The 19,905-nt window shown below is 40.1% G+C and overlaps 3 protein-coding genes across 3 annotated transcripts; all 3 read left to right on the top strand.

The window, feature by feature from the left end:
• The first annotated feature begins 1,282 nt into the window (after window positions 1-1,282).
• taar10 (trace amine-associated receptor 10) lies at window positions 1,283-3,720 on the top strand. Its single transcript, XM_067416983.1, has 3 exons — window positions 1,283-1,312; window positions 2,677-3,001; window positions 3,074-3,720. The coding sequence occupies exons 1-3, from the start codon at window positions 1,283-1,285 to the stop codon at window positions 3,718-3,720; spliced, it is 1,002 nt and encodes a 333-aa protein (XP_067273084.1).
• Window positions 3,721-8,120: 4,400 nt separating this feature from the next.
• LOC137042037 (trace amine-associated receptor 1-like) lies at window positions 8,121-9,134 on the top strand. Its single transcript, XM_067418724.1, has one exon. The coding sequence runs from the start codon at window positions 8,124-8,126 to the stop codon at window positions 9,132-9,134; it is 1,011 nt and encodes a 336-aa protein (XP_067274825.1). The 5' UTR covers window positions 8,121-8,123.
• Window positions 9,135-16,816: 7,682 nt separating this feature from the next.
• On the top strand, window positions 16,817-17,830 carry LOC137042036 (trace amine-associated receptor 1-like). Its single transcript, XM_067418723.1, has one exon. It carries the CDS (start codon window positions 16,820-16,822, stop codon window positions 17,828-17,830), a length of 1,011 nt encoding a protein of 336 aa, XP_067274824.1. The 5' UTR covers window positions 16,817-16,819.
• The last annotated feature ends 2,075 nt before the right edge of the window (window positions 17,831-19,905 follow it).

Below are 19,905 nucleotides of genomic sequence, written 5' to 3'. Positions count from 1 at the left end.
CGCCCCTGCCCTGGTCTTCAGGAAGGAATTGCAGATCCGATACCCTCGGATTATGCACTATGGACAGGGCCTACGCCAAATGACTTTGTACATTATCAGCTTGCTGAGCTATTCCTAAATGCACTATTGTTTATTACTTTTTTGAGTGCTTCATGAACAGCCGCTCCAGGCACTTTGCAGGGATAGATGTAAGTGCCACAGGCCTATAATCATCCGGGCATTGTTTGGGGACAGGAAAGATTGTGGCTGTCTTAAAACATGTTGGGACCCATGACTTATACAGCGGCAGATTGAAGAGGGTGGGAAAGACCTCTGCCAGCTCAGCCTCACAGTCTTTTAACACCCGGCCCAATACTCCGTCTGGACCAGATGCCTTCCTGGGGTTGACTTTACCCAGGCAGAGTTGTTGACCTTGTTCTTGCTATAAAAAATGGGCATTGAACAGGTTTAATTCTTTTGATAGAATGGAAATAACTCTCATAGATGCAGATGTTTCCTTGTAGTCTGATATTGCCCTTTTTCCCTCCCATTCCAGCCGTGAGTCTGTGGAAGTGATAAAATGTGCTTCAATCTGCCTTTTATAGCCCAATTTGGCAGATTGATGCCCCTTCCAAGTGCCCTCTTTGCTGTGCTGTAGGCCCCTCTTTCACCAGACCTATAGGCTGCATCCCTGTCTTTAATCAGCAGAGAACCTTGTGTGTCATCCAGGATGTAACCTGGTCTACACAAAAATGTATGTAACTGTGGTTGTATACTCATCAAGGGCCTGATAATTTGATAATTGACAATTCCCTGTCTGTGTAGTGAAAACAGTCCTGTAGCTCAGAGATAGCATTTTATTCTAACTGGTTTCACCACGGACCTGGCAGACTTAATAATGAGAGAGTCTGGGGATAAAGCATAAGTCAGATATGGTCACTCAAACCCAAAATGAGGATATGCTTGGACTTTGTAAGCATTGGCTACATTGGTATACACCCAGGGGTTAAAGTGGGACGGATAGGTCCGGAAAACGTTCCAGCACCTCAGATAAATTAATAAATAAAAGAATCCAACAGTCGCAGCACGAGAGCAGCTGCATCGTCTTACACACACACACACCGCTGACAAAGCCATTTAGCACTTTTTGGCGCTACATTGAAGTGATAATTTCGCAAGCGCGCAGTAGTGAATTTAATACAAGTGTACAGTAGCCTAAAGGTTCTGTGGTGAAACTAGCTGAACCAGACTGAAGAGCTCCGAATAGGCAACTGAAGTGTTAAGGTAAACTGCTGCCGACATGATGGCTGTAGCCAGCTATGAGGTCTACGAGGTCCGGACGTCTGTATTTTTCAGAGATGTATATAATACATGTGAAATAACGGACTAATAGAGTATTAACACTACTTTCACGAGTTCCCACTTACATCAAATTAAATAGAGTAAAGATTATGCGTATTTGGCGTGCTGTCCAGGGGAGGGCTCCGGACTCGGATTTTTGCCCGAAACCCAGAGTATCTCCCCCCCCCCGTGATAAAGATACTCTATAACTAGACTGTAATGTTTTATGGATTGTGATGGCATCTAATGAGAGTTTATTAAATTGAAGTGAGGAGATGGGGTGGTCGAGGGATGCTAAAATAAAAATGGTCAACGAGAGGAGGTAAATCTGTAGTATAAGTACACCTCCTATCGTTGATCAGATTGATTAGCCTACCATGCTCCACCTGTGTTTAATTAGGTTTAATTATCTGACGTGCTCCCCTTGTTAATTAGGTTTAATTATCTGACGTGCTCCCCTTGTTAATTAGGTTTAATTAGCTGACGGCTCCGTTGTTTAATTATCTGTTAGTGCTCCTCCCGAAATTAGTTAATAAAACTTCACTTAGTGCTGCAAAGATATCTTCTCATCTAAACTGCCTGTGGTCTGTCACTGCTCGGCAATGTCAAAATATCTGAGATTGGCTTTATGTCCACAGAAGCTGCTGAGTGTGCACTCGCATTTCGCTGCGCAAGTCACCCAACGCTTCAGAATCAGTAAAAGGTGAAAGTTGAGTAGCTAAACTAAACATTTCATATTTGACAGCTGTTTGAGGATAGAAATGTTAAACAACTGAAAAAAATAATAATCAGACAAACTGCTAGAAACATCTAGGCAGATATGTTGAGGCAAGTTGGAGCTAAACTCTGCAGGACAGTGCTCTCCAGGACCGAGTTTGGACACCTATGCTTTTGAATGATACCAATTTTATTATGATTACAAAAATATGTTATAGCTAAAAAAGGTAATAACAAATTGGGACACTGACAGGTTAACAGACAGCTTTCATTGTTTTATTTATCCCAGTATCCACATAGAGGGAAATCCCATGGAAAAAAACTTTCTGTTGTTGACAGGTGAATGATGTAGCGACAGTAGTGATCAGTAGTGATGTAGTGATGCAATGCAGGAGGGGTGAGAGATATAAATATGTGCTTTCTGCATGTTTACTCTTTCATGGACAGGTAAGGTCTGTGTCATGAATGACTAATTCTGTTATAAAGCTGCAAACCACATGTTTTTGTGTGGTTATAGCTATGAAATCTAACGTAATAATTATTAGTGGTATTTTATTAATGGGGTGGTAATTAGAAGAACAGTTCATTATTTTCTCATAAATAAATGTATGTTTTTTGTTTTGTTTGTTTCTTTAACAGACCATGTCTGGATATGGACCTGAAACTAGGATTGACCGTGAACCTGATCTCTGCTATGAGTCGTTCAACAACTCATGTGTTAAATTTGTCTACCCATCTGAGATTCAGATTTTGCTTTATTTGTTCTTCAGTGCCATAGCGCTTACCACAGTATGTGGAAACCTGCTGGTCATCATTGCCATCATTCATTTCAAGCAGCTGCACACGGCAACAAACTACCTCATCCTGTCGCTGGCCGTGGCCGACCTGCTAATCGGAGGCTTTGTGATGCCACCCAGCATTCTGCGCTCTGTTGAGACTTGTTGGTACTTGGGAGACATGTTCTGTAAAATACACAGCAGTGTTGATATTATGTTATGCATCACATCTCTCTTGCACATATCGTTCATCTCTATCGATCGCTATTATGCTGTATGTCACCCGCTTCAGTACCGGAATAAAATCACACCACCCATTACCCTCATTATGATTTCCCTCTGCTGGGGTCTGGCAGCCTTTGTTGGATTTGCTATGGTATTTCTAGAACTGAACATTTTGGGTGCAGAAGAGCTTTATTTCGATAGTATAGCTTGTAAAGGAGCATGTATTATCGTCCAAACCCGCACAGCCAGCACCATTTCCTCATTTCTTGCTTTTGGCCTGCCTGCAATAATTTCTGTCTGCATATATGTAAAAATTCTCCTTGTTGCACGAAAACAATCAAAATCGATACAGCATTCAGCACATATGGGCAAGAACACCAGCATATCTATGAACAAAAGTGAGGGCAAGGCCACAAAAACCCTGGCTATCATCATGGGGGTATTTTTATTGAGCATCTCACCCTTTTTCTTTTGTAATCTAATAGATCCGTTTCTTGATCACACAATACCACCGGCTGTATTTGATGTTTTGTTGTGGATTGGATATTTGAATTCTCTGTGTAACCCTTTTGTGTATGCATTCTTTTATAGTTGGTTTAGAAAAGCTTTAAGAATTATTCTTTTGGCCAAAATTTTTCAAGTTAATTCTTCCCATCTTGACTTGATGGGAAAACGTCATTAGAAATGTCTATTTTTGTAAATAATATATAAATAAATTATAAATAAATAAACAGAAAATATCCTGGATATGTTTTATGTGTCCACACAATGTAACTATAAATAATTTCACCTCTGTACAGTAACCATTATGCTAAATGACCAGATCAAACATGCATTATTCATAACCTGAGAAGCCAAATATTTGGAAGCTTTAAAACAATAATAATAAAAAAGCAATGTGAGATCAGCATTTAGGTACTGCATTACAGGTTTTTTGTCCTTACTGAGCCACTACAAACTGTGCTGGTTAAATGTAGACTATATAATGCTTTACAACATTACATGACAAATATGAACTATGTGCATCATATATCATTATGCTTTATTCAGAACTATCCATTACATGCATACATAATGTTCCGTTTAGTAATTTGGAATATTCTGATGTCAAATAAATCACATGTATACACACGCACACATACACACACACACACACGCACGCACACACATGCGGTTTATGGATACTCACCACGGATCTAATGATTTTTGTACAGTCAAACTATATATTCTATATACTCCGCCACCTTTGTTGCCTAAGGCTTTGGCTTGCTCAGTTGGGGACACTAAATATTTAAATATATTACTTTTATTAAATTCTTTTGCAATATCTGTGGGCAAAATCCTGTTATCACGGTGAAGCTGCTTTGAAACCATCTTCATTGTAAATAGCGCTATATAAATAAAGGTGACTTGACTTGACTAAACCTACCCTACTCATCACTAATATGTTTCTGCATTTTTGGAATTTCAAAAATACCTTTAATATGTTTACACCATTTGACACAGGAACTGTCCTCATAAACCATGATCTCCACCAGAGGGCACTCCATCATCTGCTTTAGCTCACAGTGAACTACATTTCCCATAACCCATTGCCTGGGCTAATCATGTACTAATTACACCCAAATATATGTTATTATCTCATTTACTCTGGCCTATTTAAGCCATGTTTATTCACTCATTTTTTTGCAAAGTCTTGTATGTGTTACACTGCATTTATGAGCCTTATTTATGGTTTTCCAGGTCATCATCTAGTTCATCTGCTTGTCTCCCTGGATTTGGCTGTCTTGCACTCTGTTATTATCTGGATTGATTGCTCTGTGGTTTTGACCCTTTGCCTGTTATATGGATTACAATTGTAGAATACCCTCAAAACCAAGTGTCGGAGGAGTTTGGAAATTTAAATTGTACCAGCCCGATATCAAGAAAGTGCCTATCTATAGCACAAATAGTATTTATTGTGCAATATATATGCAAAAATATGTTTTTGCATGTATATGATAAGCATTTCCGAGTGCATATGATGCACACTATATGGTGTGTAATACACACTTATCCACACCACTAATCCTATCCAAGGGGTATACAGTGTGTAGCATGAGCACGCAGATGGAACAATAAATACAATTAGTGCTATAAGTATGCCCTTTCATAATATTGTGTTGTGTAATACCCATGCCATGATACTTCCCCCCCCCCGTAAACCATATATACAAGAACACTCACACGATTCATCAATTTCGATAATTACAATTATGCCGTTATTTACTCACTCTCATGTCATTCCTAATTTGTCTGCTTGTTTTTCTGTGAAACATCAGGTTTTAAAGGTATGTGCAGTTTAAGCATCACAGCATACATTTATAGTAAAACAGTCTTGGGGACGTCAAAATGAGACCTTTTTCACCTTATGGCGAAACCAACCAAAGGATATCATTGATAGCAATAGTCAGTCATGTTGTTAAAACTAGATGGTAGCTGCACTCCATAACAGACAAGAACTGGTCTGAGGTACTGAACACTGAGGCTGATCTACATAGGCGCAAGGCCATTGCAGTGCCAAGGCTGGGTCTGCCTCCTCCAAGGCAGCACTTGCAGGTTCAGCACCTAGAGAGTTGGGAACCTTGGGCACGTATCCAAACTAGGGTCTCAGGTTAACACATGAGCTTGGCCAGCACAGCACACAGCACAGAGCCAGCTCGAATTCTCGTCACCGACAATGCCTGCAGGTCTCATACCCCCTTGACAGGAGTCAGGCAATCAAGAGCATCACTTTCATTGAAAGGAACTTACAACTTAAAAGGACTGCGAGGGCTCAAAGGGAGCACTCAGCAGGGTAGTTAACACCCTTGTTAGGCCACAAGAGGGCATAAAGACCTGCAGATCAGGTCGTGCTGTCCTACTGTTTTAGAGTTCACAAAGTCATGGTGAGCCAATATAGCAGCCACCTAAACCGTCAGGGTAGAAGAGACAGAGATCAGGGAAGAGTAGCTCTTTTCTTCAAATAATCTGAAGGCCCAAACATGTCAGGTGCCGGAGCACAAGGTCTATGCCTGTCCTTGAAGGCAGACCAAAGGGATGGTCTGGGTCAGGGAGGAATGAAGAAATAAGAGTACAAGTCCTTCAGGTCAGCGCTGCAGACCACTTCAGTGGACGGACACATTCGAAAATGGAAGCCTAGGAAGGGTTCAACTTAAGATACACAGGCCCAGGAATGGTCGTGACCCCATCGCTTACTAGGTACCATGAAGTACGGGCTAGGAAAGCCAGACTCCATCTCGGCTGGAGGGATGATCTTGACCACACCAATTGCCAGTAGGGTGTCGACCTCCTCACACACGACAGGGGCGTTGCCACCTGCCACAGTATAGTGGAGGAGGAAACCAGGGAAGGAGTAGCATTCCACTGAGGTAGAGAGGTGCGGAGGGGGGCCGGGCCTTCCTGCAACCACCTTGAACCACCTTCACCCGATGGACTTATGGCCAAAGCATGCACATTCACACTCTTGTTTTATTCATAGTAAAATGTACAATTTGTCCATATTTTATTTTTATTTTGGCTAAGGTCCCTTTAGGTAGCCTAACAAGCCAGACCCACAACAAGATGTTTGGTCTGGAAACTCACCATTGACAGGGCTCAATCCGAGGGACGGATAAACGGTTGTCTTTCAAACTCCCTCTGCACGACGTGCATGTAATTGGATAGCGCTACATCCAACCAGAGCAACGAAGGTGAAGCAGAGCTAGTCGACAGATTAAACTTTCACCGTATCCGGTCAGCAAAACTTAGAACACATCTTCCCTTTTTAAGAAGGACTTTAGTGCCGTTCTTTGTTCTTTTCTCAGAGAAAAGCTTAACATAAGTCTTCCAGAGTCGCAGTCAAAGCTGATTCAAAAGACCGCCGTTCGCCAGTTTCTGTGTTTACTAGTAGCACGCAAGCGCAACTCAGCTCGTACACGATGTGATTGGCCTGACCCGAGTTTGGCGTTTACAGCTCAGAAGTGTATTGAGAGTTGCTAGACGACACTCGCGGCAGATTAGATTTGCTGCCGCTAGGGTTTCTAGATTTCTAGGCTACCCTTTAGGGGATCCTTAGGTCATGTCTAGTGAAGGTTAAATAAAGCTTAGTGAAGGTTTCCTCTAAAGCTTTTTAACATGGTAATGATCTAGAGGTCAAAATAAAGAATAACACCTTAAGAATACCGATGACAGTAAAAAAAGATGACAGTATTTTCATTTTTGGGTGAACTATCCCTTTAAGGGTCAGATTTACTAACAGCTTGCTGAAAAAAACTACTGTCAGGATTTACTAAAGACGTGCAGTGATAAAAGGCATGGACACACGCAAAATTTATTTGAGGAGAGTATTTAAATGAGTCCTAAAGTAGTCTTAAACCAGAGTGGTCTGTGTTCGCGTCGTTGAATTTGCGCGTCGTCATTAGATAACGGCCAGAACTTTCCACTACCATCAGTGCTTTTTTGGAATTGCGCTCTGGCCAAGTTTCCCTAATTTAATGTAATAATTTAATGTAATTTGTATTTATTGTTAAAATTAAATGTTTACTACGCATGCTTTCTGCATCACAGACAACAGGTGTAATGCTAATTTAAGAAAGCTCTGTATTATTTTGACAGCTTTTGTCTTTCATAGAGATAAGGCAACCCAACTGGTGACAAAAGGGAGGTACTAATGGGAGTTTGCTTTACAATATATCCGGGCTCTCTGACACAAGTGTGCCATTGCCTCTTGGAAAACAAAGAGTTAAGGGTCTGGATGGTAAAGCCATGCTAGTAAACTTTGCAGATTAAAAAATAATGTAATCTGGGGAAATTATTTCATCAAAATTTATGTATTTAGATTTTTCGAGTTTAGATTTTCTCTTGTTTTTGAATTTGCCTAAACTGATTTTATTTTTCATTAGTTATTTGTGAGCAATTAAACAAATTTAAGAGCCTATACTGTCATTATGATTACAGTAGGACAATAGTAATATTTGAAATACCTGCACAATAAGTGTAATTGTTTGCTAGTGTCAGCAGCTAACCTTTTTCTTTATTATAGATTGGTGAATCTGAATTGTGTAAATGGACGTGCAAATCAACATCAGCCAAAATGGAATCCTGGAAAAGCCTTTTCTTTGTTATGAGTTTAGTAACTCATCTTGTCAGAAGTTCGTCTATCCTTTGGAAACTCGAATATTACTCTATATCCTTTTTAGCGTTTCTTCGATTGTCACAATCATAGGAAACATGTTGGTGATCATAACGGTCATTCATTTCAAGCAGCTTCACACACCAACAAACTACCTCATCCTGTCGCTGGCCGTGGCCGATCTGCTTGTCGGAGGAGTTGTGATGCCTCCCAGCATGCTGCGCTCCATCGAGACATGCTGGTATCTGGGAGATTTGTTCTGTAAAATACACAGCAGTCTTGATGTGACTTTGTGCACCGCATCAATTTTAAACCTCTGTATCATTTCTTTAGACAGATATTATGCCATATGTCACCCCTTTCAATATCACAGTAAAATGACATCACTGGCCACACTAGTTATGATTATTATCTGCTGGACTGTTTCAGCTGCTCTGGGGTTTGGCATGATCTTTATGGAGCTGAATATCCTTGGCATTGAAGATTTTTACTATGAGCACATTGATTGTGATGGAGGCTGCTTTGTGTTTCAGAGCAAAGCTGGAGCTACTGTATTCTCATTAATCTGTTTTTACGGTCCCGCTTTTGTCATGCTCTGTGTGTACCTGAAAATCTTACACGCAGCTCAAAGGCAGGTGCAGGCCATTCAGAGCATTAATTCTGAATCAAAAAAAGAAGGAAAAGCCACAAAGACTTTAGCCATCATCATGGGGGCGTTCCTGACTTTCTGGACACCTTTTTTTCTTTGTAATCTTATTGATCCCTTAATTGGGTATTCTGTACCTCCACTGCTGTTTGATTTGTTCCTGTGGGTCGGCTACTATAATTCCACATGTAATCCTATAGTCTACGCCTTGTTTTACAGCTGGTTCAGACATGCATTCAGAGTCATTCTATCCAAAAGAGTATTTCAGACGAATTCTTCAAGAACAATGCTGTTGTAATAATGAAACACTTTATATAAAAATGTATTTCATTTTTATTTGAATGGTACAGACTGCATTTTAACCAAAGCTTCTTACTCAGAGGACTGCAAAACAAACCTGATTTTTAAAACTCTTGTATGTGCCTGAATATATGAGTGCTGTATGTCTTGGCATTCAGGGACCTTCTGAGTCCACCAGTGTTTATCTTTGGCCCTCTCATTGATCCTTATGAATTAAATTGTAATAAAGTGTGTAAAAATGCATGGGCAATGCTAGAAGGTCACTTTCATGAGAAAAGATTTTTTAAAAACAACCCTTACATATATTTCTCAGTGACTGTCCATTCAAAATGAAACACGTATTTCAGGATTTTTTTTTTTAATGTGCAAAAGACTTTTACTTTTACTATATTTGTAATACACTTTAGTACACTGTTAGTACACTTTAATACACTGTAGTCTTTCTACTGTAACTATTTACGACTATTTTTCAAAACAATATTCTGTATTTCACTAAGATATGTCAGTTAAATAATTTGAGTTTCAATGTACTCTTCTTTGCTCAGTTGTGTGGGAGTTTACATGATTCATTTCTTGAATACAGTGGTTCTCAAATCTATTACAGGCCCCTCATTTATCTGACATCCAGTCTAGTTAGCTCAGCTCTCAACTACTGAGCTTATGCTAGATAAGAGAGATTTCTTATAGGAAAGCTCTGAGAACCTGTTCTGCTATATGTTTTAATGAATTTACTGCTACAACCCAGACAACACGTGGCATGCAAATAAACAACGGCGAGTCATTTGATGCAATTTGTGTATACCCAACATTAAATTCAACATTGATTTATGAAGAACACTAATTGCGTTTTGCAAGATTAAATATATATTCATCCAAAAACTAGTTACAAATGTATTATATTAAAGAAAAAAATGGATGATTGTGTGTTTTTTTTCTAAATAAAACATTTAAGTTCAGTATAGTTGAAATTATATTTAAATTTTTTCTTTCTTTCCTGTCCTTGCATTCTTGGTTGCTTGAACAGACAGAGACTGGGAAAGCACTAACTGTCACAGGGACTGAGACTGGGGAAGTCATCCTCAAGGAGGCCTGGTGAGGCCTACTGCCTGACAGCAGAACATGCTAGTCACGAGCATCCAATATCAAGGCCTACTACCTGCTAGCAATCCATGCTTACTGCCACAGAGACTGGAACCGGGAACTCGCCCTCAGGGAGGCCTGGTGAGGCCTACTACCTACTAACAGTTTGTGCTAGCCTTCCAATGACTGATTGCCCAAGAACACACCCTCAGGGGAGGCCAGGAAAGGCCAGTTGCCCTCCAGCAGGCCCTCAGGGAGGCCTGGAGGCACCTACTGCCTGATATCAAGGCTTAGGGAGGCCTGGCAAGGCCTGCAACCTGATAGTAGTCGACACCAACTGTCAGCGTAGCTGTAGACTTACAGGGAGGCCTGGAGGGGCCTACTACCTGCTAGCAGCTTACTTCTCTCTGGCTGGTTGGAAAAACCGGCAGCTGCGACCCCGGGCTGACAGTAGCCTGTCTGCTGACTGACGAAAAACTGGGCATCTAGTAACCACCTGGGGACTCATCCCCAGGGAGGCCATAAAGGGCCTACTAATTGACGAGGTTTCTGCTGCAGCCGACATCGTTGGGAGAACCCTCCCCTGCACACATGGGCCACAACATCAGGACTCTCTTGCAAGGAGGCCTGCTGAGGCCTACATCCTTTCCTGAAGTCAACTGCCTGGACTGCCCAAGCTGGCTGCTCACAGCTGGCTTTCATGAGCCCCTCCTGGGGCCGGTCCATCCCAGAGGCCCACAGAGCCCTCTGTGTGACAGCACAGTCTCACTGGCAGTGCCTATAAGCATGAACCTAAAACATATTGCCAATAGCAGTGTACTCAGCAAAGAACACTGTGAATCCTCCGAAGCGAGGGGAGTACAACTTACATCACCCGCCTTCAGGGCCGTGCACAGACATTTTGAGGGGCAGTGGCCCAAACCAAAAAAGGGGCATTAAGGGGATTGAGTATCATCTTAATGTAGAGAATGAATAACAAACCTTTTACAATCATACTGTAAATACATTTGTTAGGCTTTAGAGCTAATTACATTTATGTTGTTCTAATTATTCTTCCAAAAAAAATGATTCTAGGCTAATTTGATCTCTTTTCTATTTTACATTTTTGTTGGAGATTTAAGTAGCAAATGAGAGTCACTAAAATTATTGAATATATTTTGAGTATAAGGTATTGTTTATGGTATTTGGGGTAAAAGGCATATTTAACATGATGATAAACAGCTGACTGACTTCCATTTGTTGACATGACATGGTTAGATTCAGCTGGTAAATATCTTAAGTTGGGTGTCCATCTTAGAAGTAACATCCTATTTATAATAAAAATATGATAATAATCATGTAATACAAATATATTTAGTTGTTACAACGATAAAACTTTATTAAATTATTATGGGATCTCAGTGTTTTCAGATTATTTACTTAAAAATTAGTTTCGGTATTTCAAAAATATTTTTATATTAACATTTTAATATTTACTGAACAATGGTTGATTATTTTATTAATCAAAATAAACAGAAAATACTGCAAACATTGCTAGAGATTTTTTGAAAGCATTAACGTTTTTGAAAAATTAGCACATTTTTCTTAGGGTGTGCTTGTACCCTGATACAACTTATTTATATTTATAATAGTCTTTATTACCTTTTTTAAAATTGTGTATACGATTAATATGGTTTAAATAAAATATCATAAGTATGACATGTTATAGATAATAGTATTAACTCGTAAAATTGATTATAATCGGAAATCTATTTTACAGGAGTTAAAGAGTGACAAACTGTCAGCAATATTCAGTATAGCCAAACAGTATGGCGATTTACCCGCTAGCATGCTGGAGCTTTGAATGCATGTTTGCACTGTTGAAACAAACAAACTACTAATTCGCGGATCAACCACTGTTTGTATGTGGATTGTAGTTTGTAATATTCTTCGACATTCTTTAACTGCCGTCTCCACAGAGAGCGGACACCGCCGCAGACTTTGAGCGATGCTGTGGAGCGAGCAGGAAAACACGGAACGGATTAGCAGAATTAGTGGACTTTTAGCGGAACAGAATGCTTTTATGGGAATCCTCTGAAGGTGAGGGAGGGAAGAGGGCAAGAGGGGCACCTTAGCCGATGAGGGCAAAGGGGCAGTGGCTCTAGCCACCGGGCCACCCCCCTGTGCACGGCTCTGCCCGCCTTCAGGGTGGCCGTCTGCTTATCCAGCGGCCTGCCATCCAGGCGAGAGCCTCAGCCATGGCAATGCTTGGCTTCAGGGGAACATCCGACCAAACCCTCACAGACCAGAAGGTTGTGAAGTACAGCTCAACCCGAGCCCTAAAAGGTGGAGCAGAAGTGAAGAGATAAAGTAATCAACACATACCACCAACCGGCCATTAACTCCAGGATCACGCCAGGGGCCGCCGGACAGTGGCGGCCACAATGAGCTCTGGGAGGCGGGGTTTAGAAAAGCTAGTCTAACTGTACATAAGCAAAGAGACGCCTAACCCTGCCCCACGACCACTGGCAAAGTCGCCATCCATTCTGCTTCACACCAACCTGCATTACTAAACAAACCCCAGAACACAGAGAAAGAGGGTGGGCCTTGGCTGGACAACTCTAAAATAAGAGGAGGCTGACTAGGGATGCAAAATAGGAAAAAGCCCTGCAATATTCAAACCCAAAAATGAAATTTCTTTCATTAATGACTCACCCCAATGTCGTTCCACACCCTTAGGACCTCTGTTCATCCTCGGTACACAGTTTAAGATATTTTAGATTTAGTCCGAGGGCTTTCTGTCCTTTGAATGTAAGTGTATGCCCACTTGCTGTCCATGTCCAGAAGGGAATGAAAACATCCTCATAGTAATCCAGATGTGACATCATTTGGTTAGTTAGACTCTTTTGAAGTCTTGACGATACATTTTGGTCAAAAAAAATAAAATAAAAAATACGACTTTATTCAGCATTGTCTTCTCTTCCGTGTTTGTTTTCAAACCTCAAATAAAGAATCAAACGGTCGCGAATCAGCAGATTGATTCGTGATTAATATCACCAATGTCACGTGATTTCAGCAGTTTGCCAGTTTGACACGCGATCCGAATCTTGAATCATGACTGTTTGATTCTTTATTTGGGGAACACGGAAAAGAAGACAATGCTGAATAAAGTTGTATTTTAAAAAAATAAAATTTTTTGGACCAAAATGTATTGTCGACGCTTCAAAAGAGTCTAACTAACCAACTGATGTCACATATGGACTACTTTGATAATGTTTTCATTCCCTTCTGGACGTGGACAGCAAGTGGGCATACACTTACATTCAAAGGACAGAAAGGCCTCAGACTAAATTTAAAATATCTTAAACTGTGTTCCGGGGATGAACGGAGGTCTTGCGGGTGTGGAACGACATTGGGGTGAGTCATTAATGAAAGAAATTTAATTTTTGGGTAATCTAACCGTTTAACTAGTGGCTTCATCACACAGAGAGGAGGTAGTAACTGTTTCACACAGCTGTCAACACAAAAGCGGCTATTCTTTACTTATCACGGTTCATTAATCCGCTGTGTCTCTCTCGTCTTGTGAACTGTCTGTGGGCTGGTTATCATCAGTGTGTGTCTTTATATGTTCAGTAAATGGTGTCTCATGCTGTCAGATCATTGTGGTTCCTGTGTGTGTGTGTTCGTGCTATTCCCCGCTGTTTCTGGTCTCTGGAGTTTGCCCGTTCTTTGTCGTGTGCTGTCGTCTGGTTGTATCCACTCAGCACCGGGATTTGAGCACTTCACTGGATCACTCACGGGATTGGAGCACCTTCACCATGCTGTCCACCAAGGTCCCTGCGTTCGTCGTCATCGTCTTGTGACCGTCTGACCCTGTGTTCTTCTAGGCTTTTGCCAAACTACATAAAAAGCGTTTGTCATTTGCATCTACTGTCTGTGTATCATTACACTACTAGCGAAGCTAGCTCTAAACATGGTGTATAAAGTAGCACCAGGCTAACCCACTACTGTGTATGGCCTGCCATCTAAGTGAAAGCTCAGATGGCAGGGTTGGAGCTCTCAGTGTCCCCACCTACCCAGATCGGAGAATACTCTTTAACGACAATCCGTGACAATCCGTGAGAACGCATACCCATATCGACCCATCCTCCCAACATCAGCATTTACAACCCACTGATGACAGTGAATACACTGAATATAGGATCTTTCATGCCCTCTCGATCTCTATAAGGAGATCAGGAAGGAATGGAAAGCTCAACTGAGCCGATGGATTTATGGCCAGGGAGAATTCAATCGTTCAGTCTAACATGACCGATTTCTCCTCTAACACGCCCACATGGCAGCCACAGCCTGCTTGCAGTGCGTTCCATAACATTCATCGGCTCGGCATACACGTCAGGATGGCTGAGAAACTAATTTCTCTTCTCACAAGTCATCTCAAGTACTTCTGATAGATGGGGAACCGCAAGAGGAAACTGCCCTCTCATGACGATCAGCGAACCACATCTGAGGAAACCATGACGTGCATCTGTGCTCAGCCTTGGCGTGCATGGGATCACATCACTAGTATCAGATGTAAAAACCCTCTTCCATCAGGAAGGGAGCCAGATGAGAGTGGAATGATTTCTTATTGAAAAATCGCTCACATTGTTCCCATAAACAAACAAGCAACTCCATAAGAGCTTGACTGTTCATGCTCTTAACCCCAGGCAGAAAACAAGTGAATTGGATTACCTTTTGCTTGAAGCATTCAGACAAAACAGTCACTGAAGGCAAAGAAGCTGGTGTCATGTTTGCAAGGCACCCTTATATACTTCCTGGTCTCACCTTGATGACATCATAGGCTGTCGCTGGTCAATAGGATTGCCGTGATTCGATAATAGTTCAGACACCTGTCATGCTGAAGGCGTTCCCCGTAGCGTCAGCTGACGCAGTGTGAGTTCCCTTTCGAAAGGGAACGCTGTCAAATCTCTAGCCAATTTGACGGGTTAGTTATTAGTTAATATATTTACTCACTTTGCTGGGGAAGTCTTATTTAGTCAGATTTCGCACAAATACTCAACTTGACTCAACTATCATGATATATTAAACACAGCGTATTGCTCAATCTGCACATATCTGGCTTACTTCAACACATGTAACTACTCAAAAAATAATGAAGATAAAATAAAAATAAAACATATTTATGTGGCAATACTTGCCTGCCGTAAATAACCCCAGTGAAGAAAGTAAAGACCCATCAAGCAATGTAGGAAACCAATAATTTTTTTTATACCAAGTGGCAAGCCTGGCATGAGTGGCACATCTTTGACTCAACACACCATTTAATATATTATGAGAACTGCAGGACATACACTTTGGAAAAACGAAATATAAGATTTTTCAATAAATACAGTGGAGGATGGATTCTTACGCCAATAGGTTTCACCAAGGGACTATCTGTATAGTGTGTTGGTAGATCATTCAGGCAATTCAAAAATCAAGATTGATCCATCAACAAAACAACAAGGTTTCAAAAAAGGAAATTACTTGAACTCTGCACACCACCGTACAAGGATCAATCAACAAGCAACAAGGCATGGGGTAATGCTGAAGCTTAATTTAATTAAGATCATTGCATTGGCCAGCACTGACATCAGTCATTTGATGTGCTCTTAAAAGATTAGTTCAATTCAAAATGAAAATTTCCTGATCATTTACTCATCCTCATCTCATCCCAGATGTTCATGTCTTCCTTTCTTCAGTCCAATTTAGTTTTTTAGGTTTTTTTTGTTGAGGAAAAAAATCCAGGATTTCCCCCCCCCCCCACATTTTTGACATCAATGCTTGCCTACAGTTGAAGGCCCAAATAAATGCAGTTTCAAAGGGCTTCTAAGGGCTCTGCACAATCCCAACTGAGGAATAGGGTCTTATCTAGCGAAACGATTGGTCATTAAATAAAAAACAAAAAAACAATGTATACAAGCGGACAACAAATGTAGCGTCTTTAAATTTTGAACGCATTGTTTTCTATGAGTGAATGCACACACCTAGAATACAGGAGCAGTTCAAAGTCCTGCCGCACCACAGTGCATCTCTAAAGGATCTTCCCAATCATTCCCCATACTATTTTCTCTCCAATTACTTTTTTTTTTGTTGTTCAAACCACTTTTCTAACATTACAAGTTATCTATTTAAATAAATGCGGTTTCAAGGCCTTGTTGATCTTTTGACTGGTAGACTGTTAAGAAGATTATGATACCTTGGAAACAGGGGGAGGTCTGTCAAACAGGGGGAGGACAGGGGGAGGTCTGTCAAATCACAAACTCTTGTGCTATAAATGTGCCATATCTGCTTCATGATGTAGTTTTGGTTCATAAATGGAAAGGTAAGTACATTGAAACTGTGCACTGAAATCTTATGAATTATACTAATGCACATGTTTAAATGTTCATTTACATGAAAATCTGTTTTTTTACAGATTCTCATCAAAGTGATTTAAACTATGTTTCAAGATGCAAAACAATGCTGCATATAGTTTATGTTCTCAATTATATGTAATGATCATTAATTATTGAAATTGTACTTATGTTGCAGGCTGAAATTAAGTTCTCCCTTTTCAAACAGAGGAGCTGAATTGTGTAAATGGACGTGAGAATCAACATCAGCCAAAATGGAATCCTGGAAAAGCCTTTTCTATGTTATGAGTTTAGTAACACATCTTGTAAGAAGTTTGTCTATCCTTTGGAAACTCGAATATTACTCTACATCCTTTTTAGCGTCTCTTCGATTGTCACAATCATAGGAAACATGTTGGTGATCATAACGGTCATTCATTTCAAGCAGCTTCACACACCAACAAACTACCTCATCCTGTCGCTGGCCGTGGCCGATCTGCTTGTCGGAGGAGTTGTGATGCCTCCCAGCATGCTGCGCTCCATCGAGACATGCTGGTATCTGGGAGATTTGTTCTGTAAAATACACAGCAGTCTTGATGTGACTTTGTGCACCACATCGATTTTAAACCTCTGTATCATTTCTTTAGACAGATATTATGCCATATGTCACCCCTTTCAATATCACAGTAAAATGACATCACTGACCACACTAGTTATGATTATTATCTGCTGGACTGTTTCAGCTTCTCTGGGGTTTGGCATGATCTTTATGGAGCTGAATATCCTTGGCATTGAAGATTTTTACTATGAGAACATTAAATGTGACGGAAGTTGCACATTGTTTCAGAGTAAAGCTGGAGCTACTATATTCTCATTAATCTGTTTTTACATTCCCACTTTTGTCATGCTCTGCATATATCTGAAAATCTTACATGTGGCTCAAAGGCAGGTGCAGGCCATTCAGAGCATTAATCCTGAATTAAAAAAAGAAGGAAAAGCCACAAAGACTTTAGCCATCGTCATAGGTGTGTTTCTGACTTTCTGGACACCTTTTTTTCTTTGTAATCTTATCGATCCCTTCATTGGTTATTCTGTACCTCCACTGCTGTTTGATTTGTTCTTTTGGGTGGGATATTATAATTCCACATGTAATCCTATAGTGTACGCCTTCTTTTACAGCTGGTTCAGACATGCATTCAGAGTCATTTTATCCAAAGCAATATTTCAGACTAATTCTTCAAGAACAATGCTGTTGTAATAATGGAAAATTAATTTAAAATGATAATTTCATTTCTGGTTGGTATATATTGCAATTTATTTTAATTTCTATGCAGTTTCTTAACTGAACACTCATACTTTTAGAAGTGCATACCATCTGTATATTAAGAATCCTGTAAAATCCAAAACTGTGTAAGGTCATTGATAGAAAACTTCTACCCTCCATAAACACACATTCAACAGAAACCTGCAAAACATGAGATAAGATGGAAAAATAATTTGATCCTAAGATCTCTTTACAAATGTCCTTTTTTATTCATTTAAGATATGAATATTCTGTGGCTGTCAAAAGTGGCAAAGCACTGTATCTAATATCAGCCTCTATCTTTTATTTGAGGAGACAGATAGACTATGCATGAACACCATCAATTAAAAGGTTTATTTCTTCACTTTTCATTTACATGGGAATTTCTATATAACTCCACTGTGACTTTTTTAAGGGCCAATTCACACCAAGGGTGATAATTATAATTATAAGGATAAAGATTTAGTTCTAATCCTTAAAAATAAAAAATAGCAGATTTCACACAACTAAGGCCATAACTGCATAGAGAAACAATATTGTTGGAATCACCTTGGAAAAAATGTCCATCTTATAAAAAGTAAAAACCTTGAGAGCCAATCAGAATCCATCCTGCTTTAAGAGCGCAAGCATTTAAAACAGCAGATGATAAAACTGCAGCACAGAACGATGTCATGCATTGGTGTGGATGCTAATTATTGTTTTCTGTAACGTTATTGTTCTTGGTGTGAATGGGCCTTAAGACTATTTAAAAAAAAAATGATACAACTTTCACAAAGACATTATAATTAAACAATAATTTGAATTGTAAAATACATTTAGCATTTATCTGATTTGCCTAATTCCTTTCATTTAGTGCTTCTCAGTCCATCCAGGCCCTTATTCACTAATCTGACACACACAGTTAAGTTAATAGAGCAGCACTCAACCTTTGAGCTGATGAGTTGAATCACTGTGTATCACAGTGCTTATGGATTGAGAACTATCTGAATCAGTTAGCTACTACAAAAACACAGACATCACATGCAAATAAACATATTAAATCAGTGCATGAATGAAGTGCCATTTAAGTCAACAACATCTGATAAAATTCTCTAAAACCCAAATTCAGCTATGAAGTGTTTTGCTTGCCTAATGCTGCCTTCACATGCTTTGTAATTATTATCATAAATACGAGTTTCCTAGTTATAATCTGAACATTAACTGCCTTTCAAGTCCTATTTACCACTGGGAAACTTGGGGATAATTTTAAGACCCGAGTTGGGCTTGCCATAAACTTTTAACATGGCAGAGGGGAGAACGGTTGCTGCTGTGACTGCTATTATACATTTTTTTCCACAACAGCTATATCGCTTTGTCTTGTCATTACTATTTTCATATATGAATCATCATTTAAAGCTTATTTTATGTTTTATTCACAGTGAAAATGGCCTGTATTTGACAAATTCTAGATAGAGTGGTCAATGAATTGGATGCTAAACATAATTTTGGCTTTAATAAGATTTCCCCAATAAACAGGCAAGAATAAACTTGGTGTCCTCCATGATTTTTGTTCAGAAGTGGGACAATTTCTGATAGCACATGAAGGCAGCATTTGTACACTCATGGCGACTTTATTAAGTACACCTGTTCAAATGCTCATTCCAATACCCTGTTTGCAATGCCCTTTCGTGAATGATTTTTTTTAAAAACAAGATTACATTACACAATACTAAAAAAGACTCATACTGTCACAGACACGCCAGGCTCCCATGTCATGGTATTACAGTGCACACCCTCACCAGAGTTCTAATCACCATTACCTGCAGCCAATCATCACAGCAATCACAACGAGCACAAAAGCCACACACACGCACTCAGTCACTGTCCGGTCTTGTTTGCAATAGGTACTATTTCCCTGCTGCTTACCTAAGGACTCCCACGAAGCAAGTTACCCGTCTCCAGTGTCTTCATCAAGTCTCCTTCATTCTCCTAAGTCCAGTGTGTGTGTGTTCTGTGTTCTCCAGCGTTCCTCTACTCGAAGTCTCCATCGT

The sequence above is a fragment of the Pseudorasbora parva genome, chromosome 15 (assembly GCF_024679245.1).
Source record: "Pseudorasbora parva isolate DD20220531a chromosome 15, ASM2467924v1, whole genome shotgun sequence".
Taxonomy (NCBI): Eukaryota; Metazoa; Chordata; class Actinopteri; order Cypriniformes; family Gobionidae; genus Pseudorasbora; species Pseudorasbora parva.
This window is presented reverse-complemented; position numbering and strand designations above follow the sequence as displayed.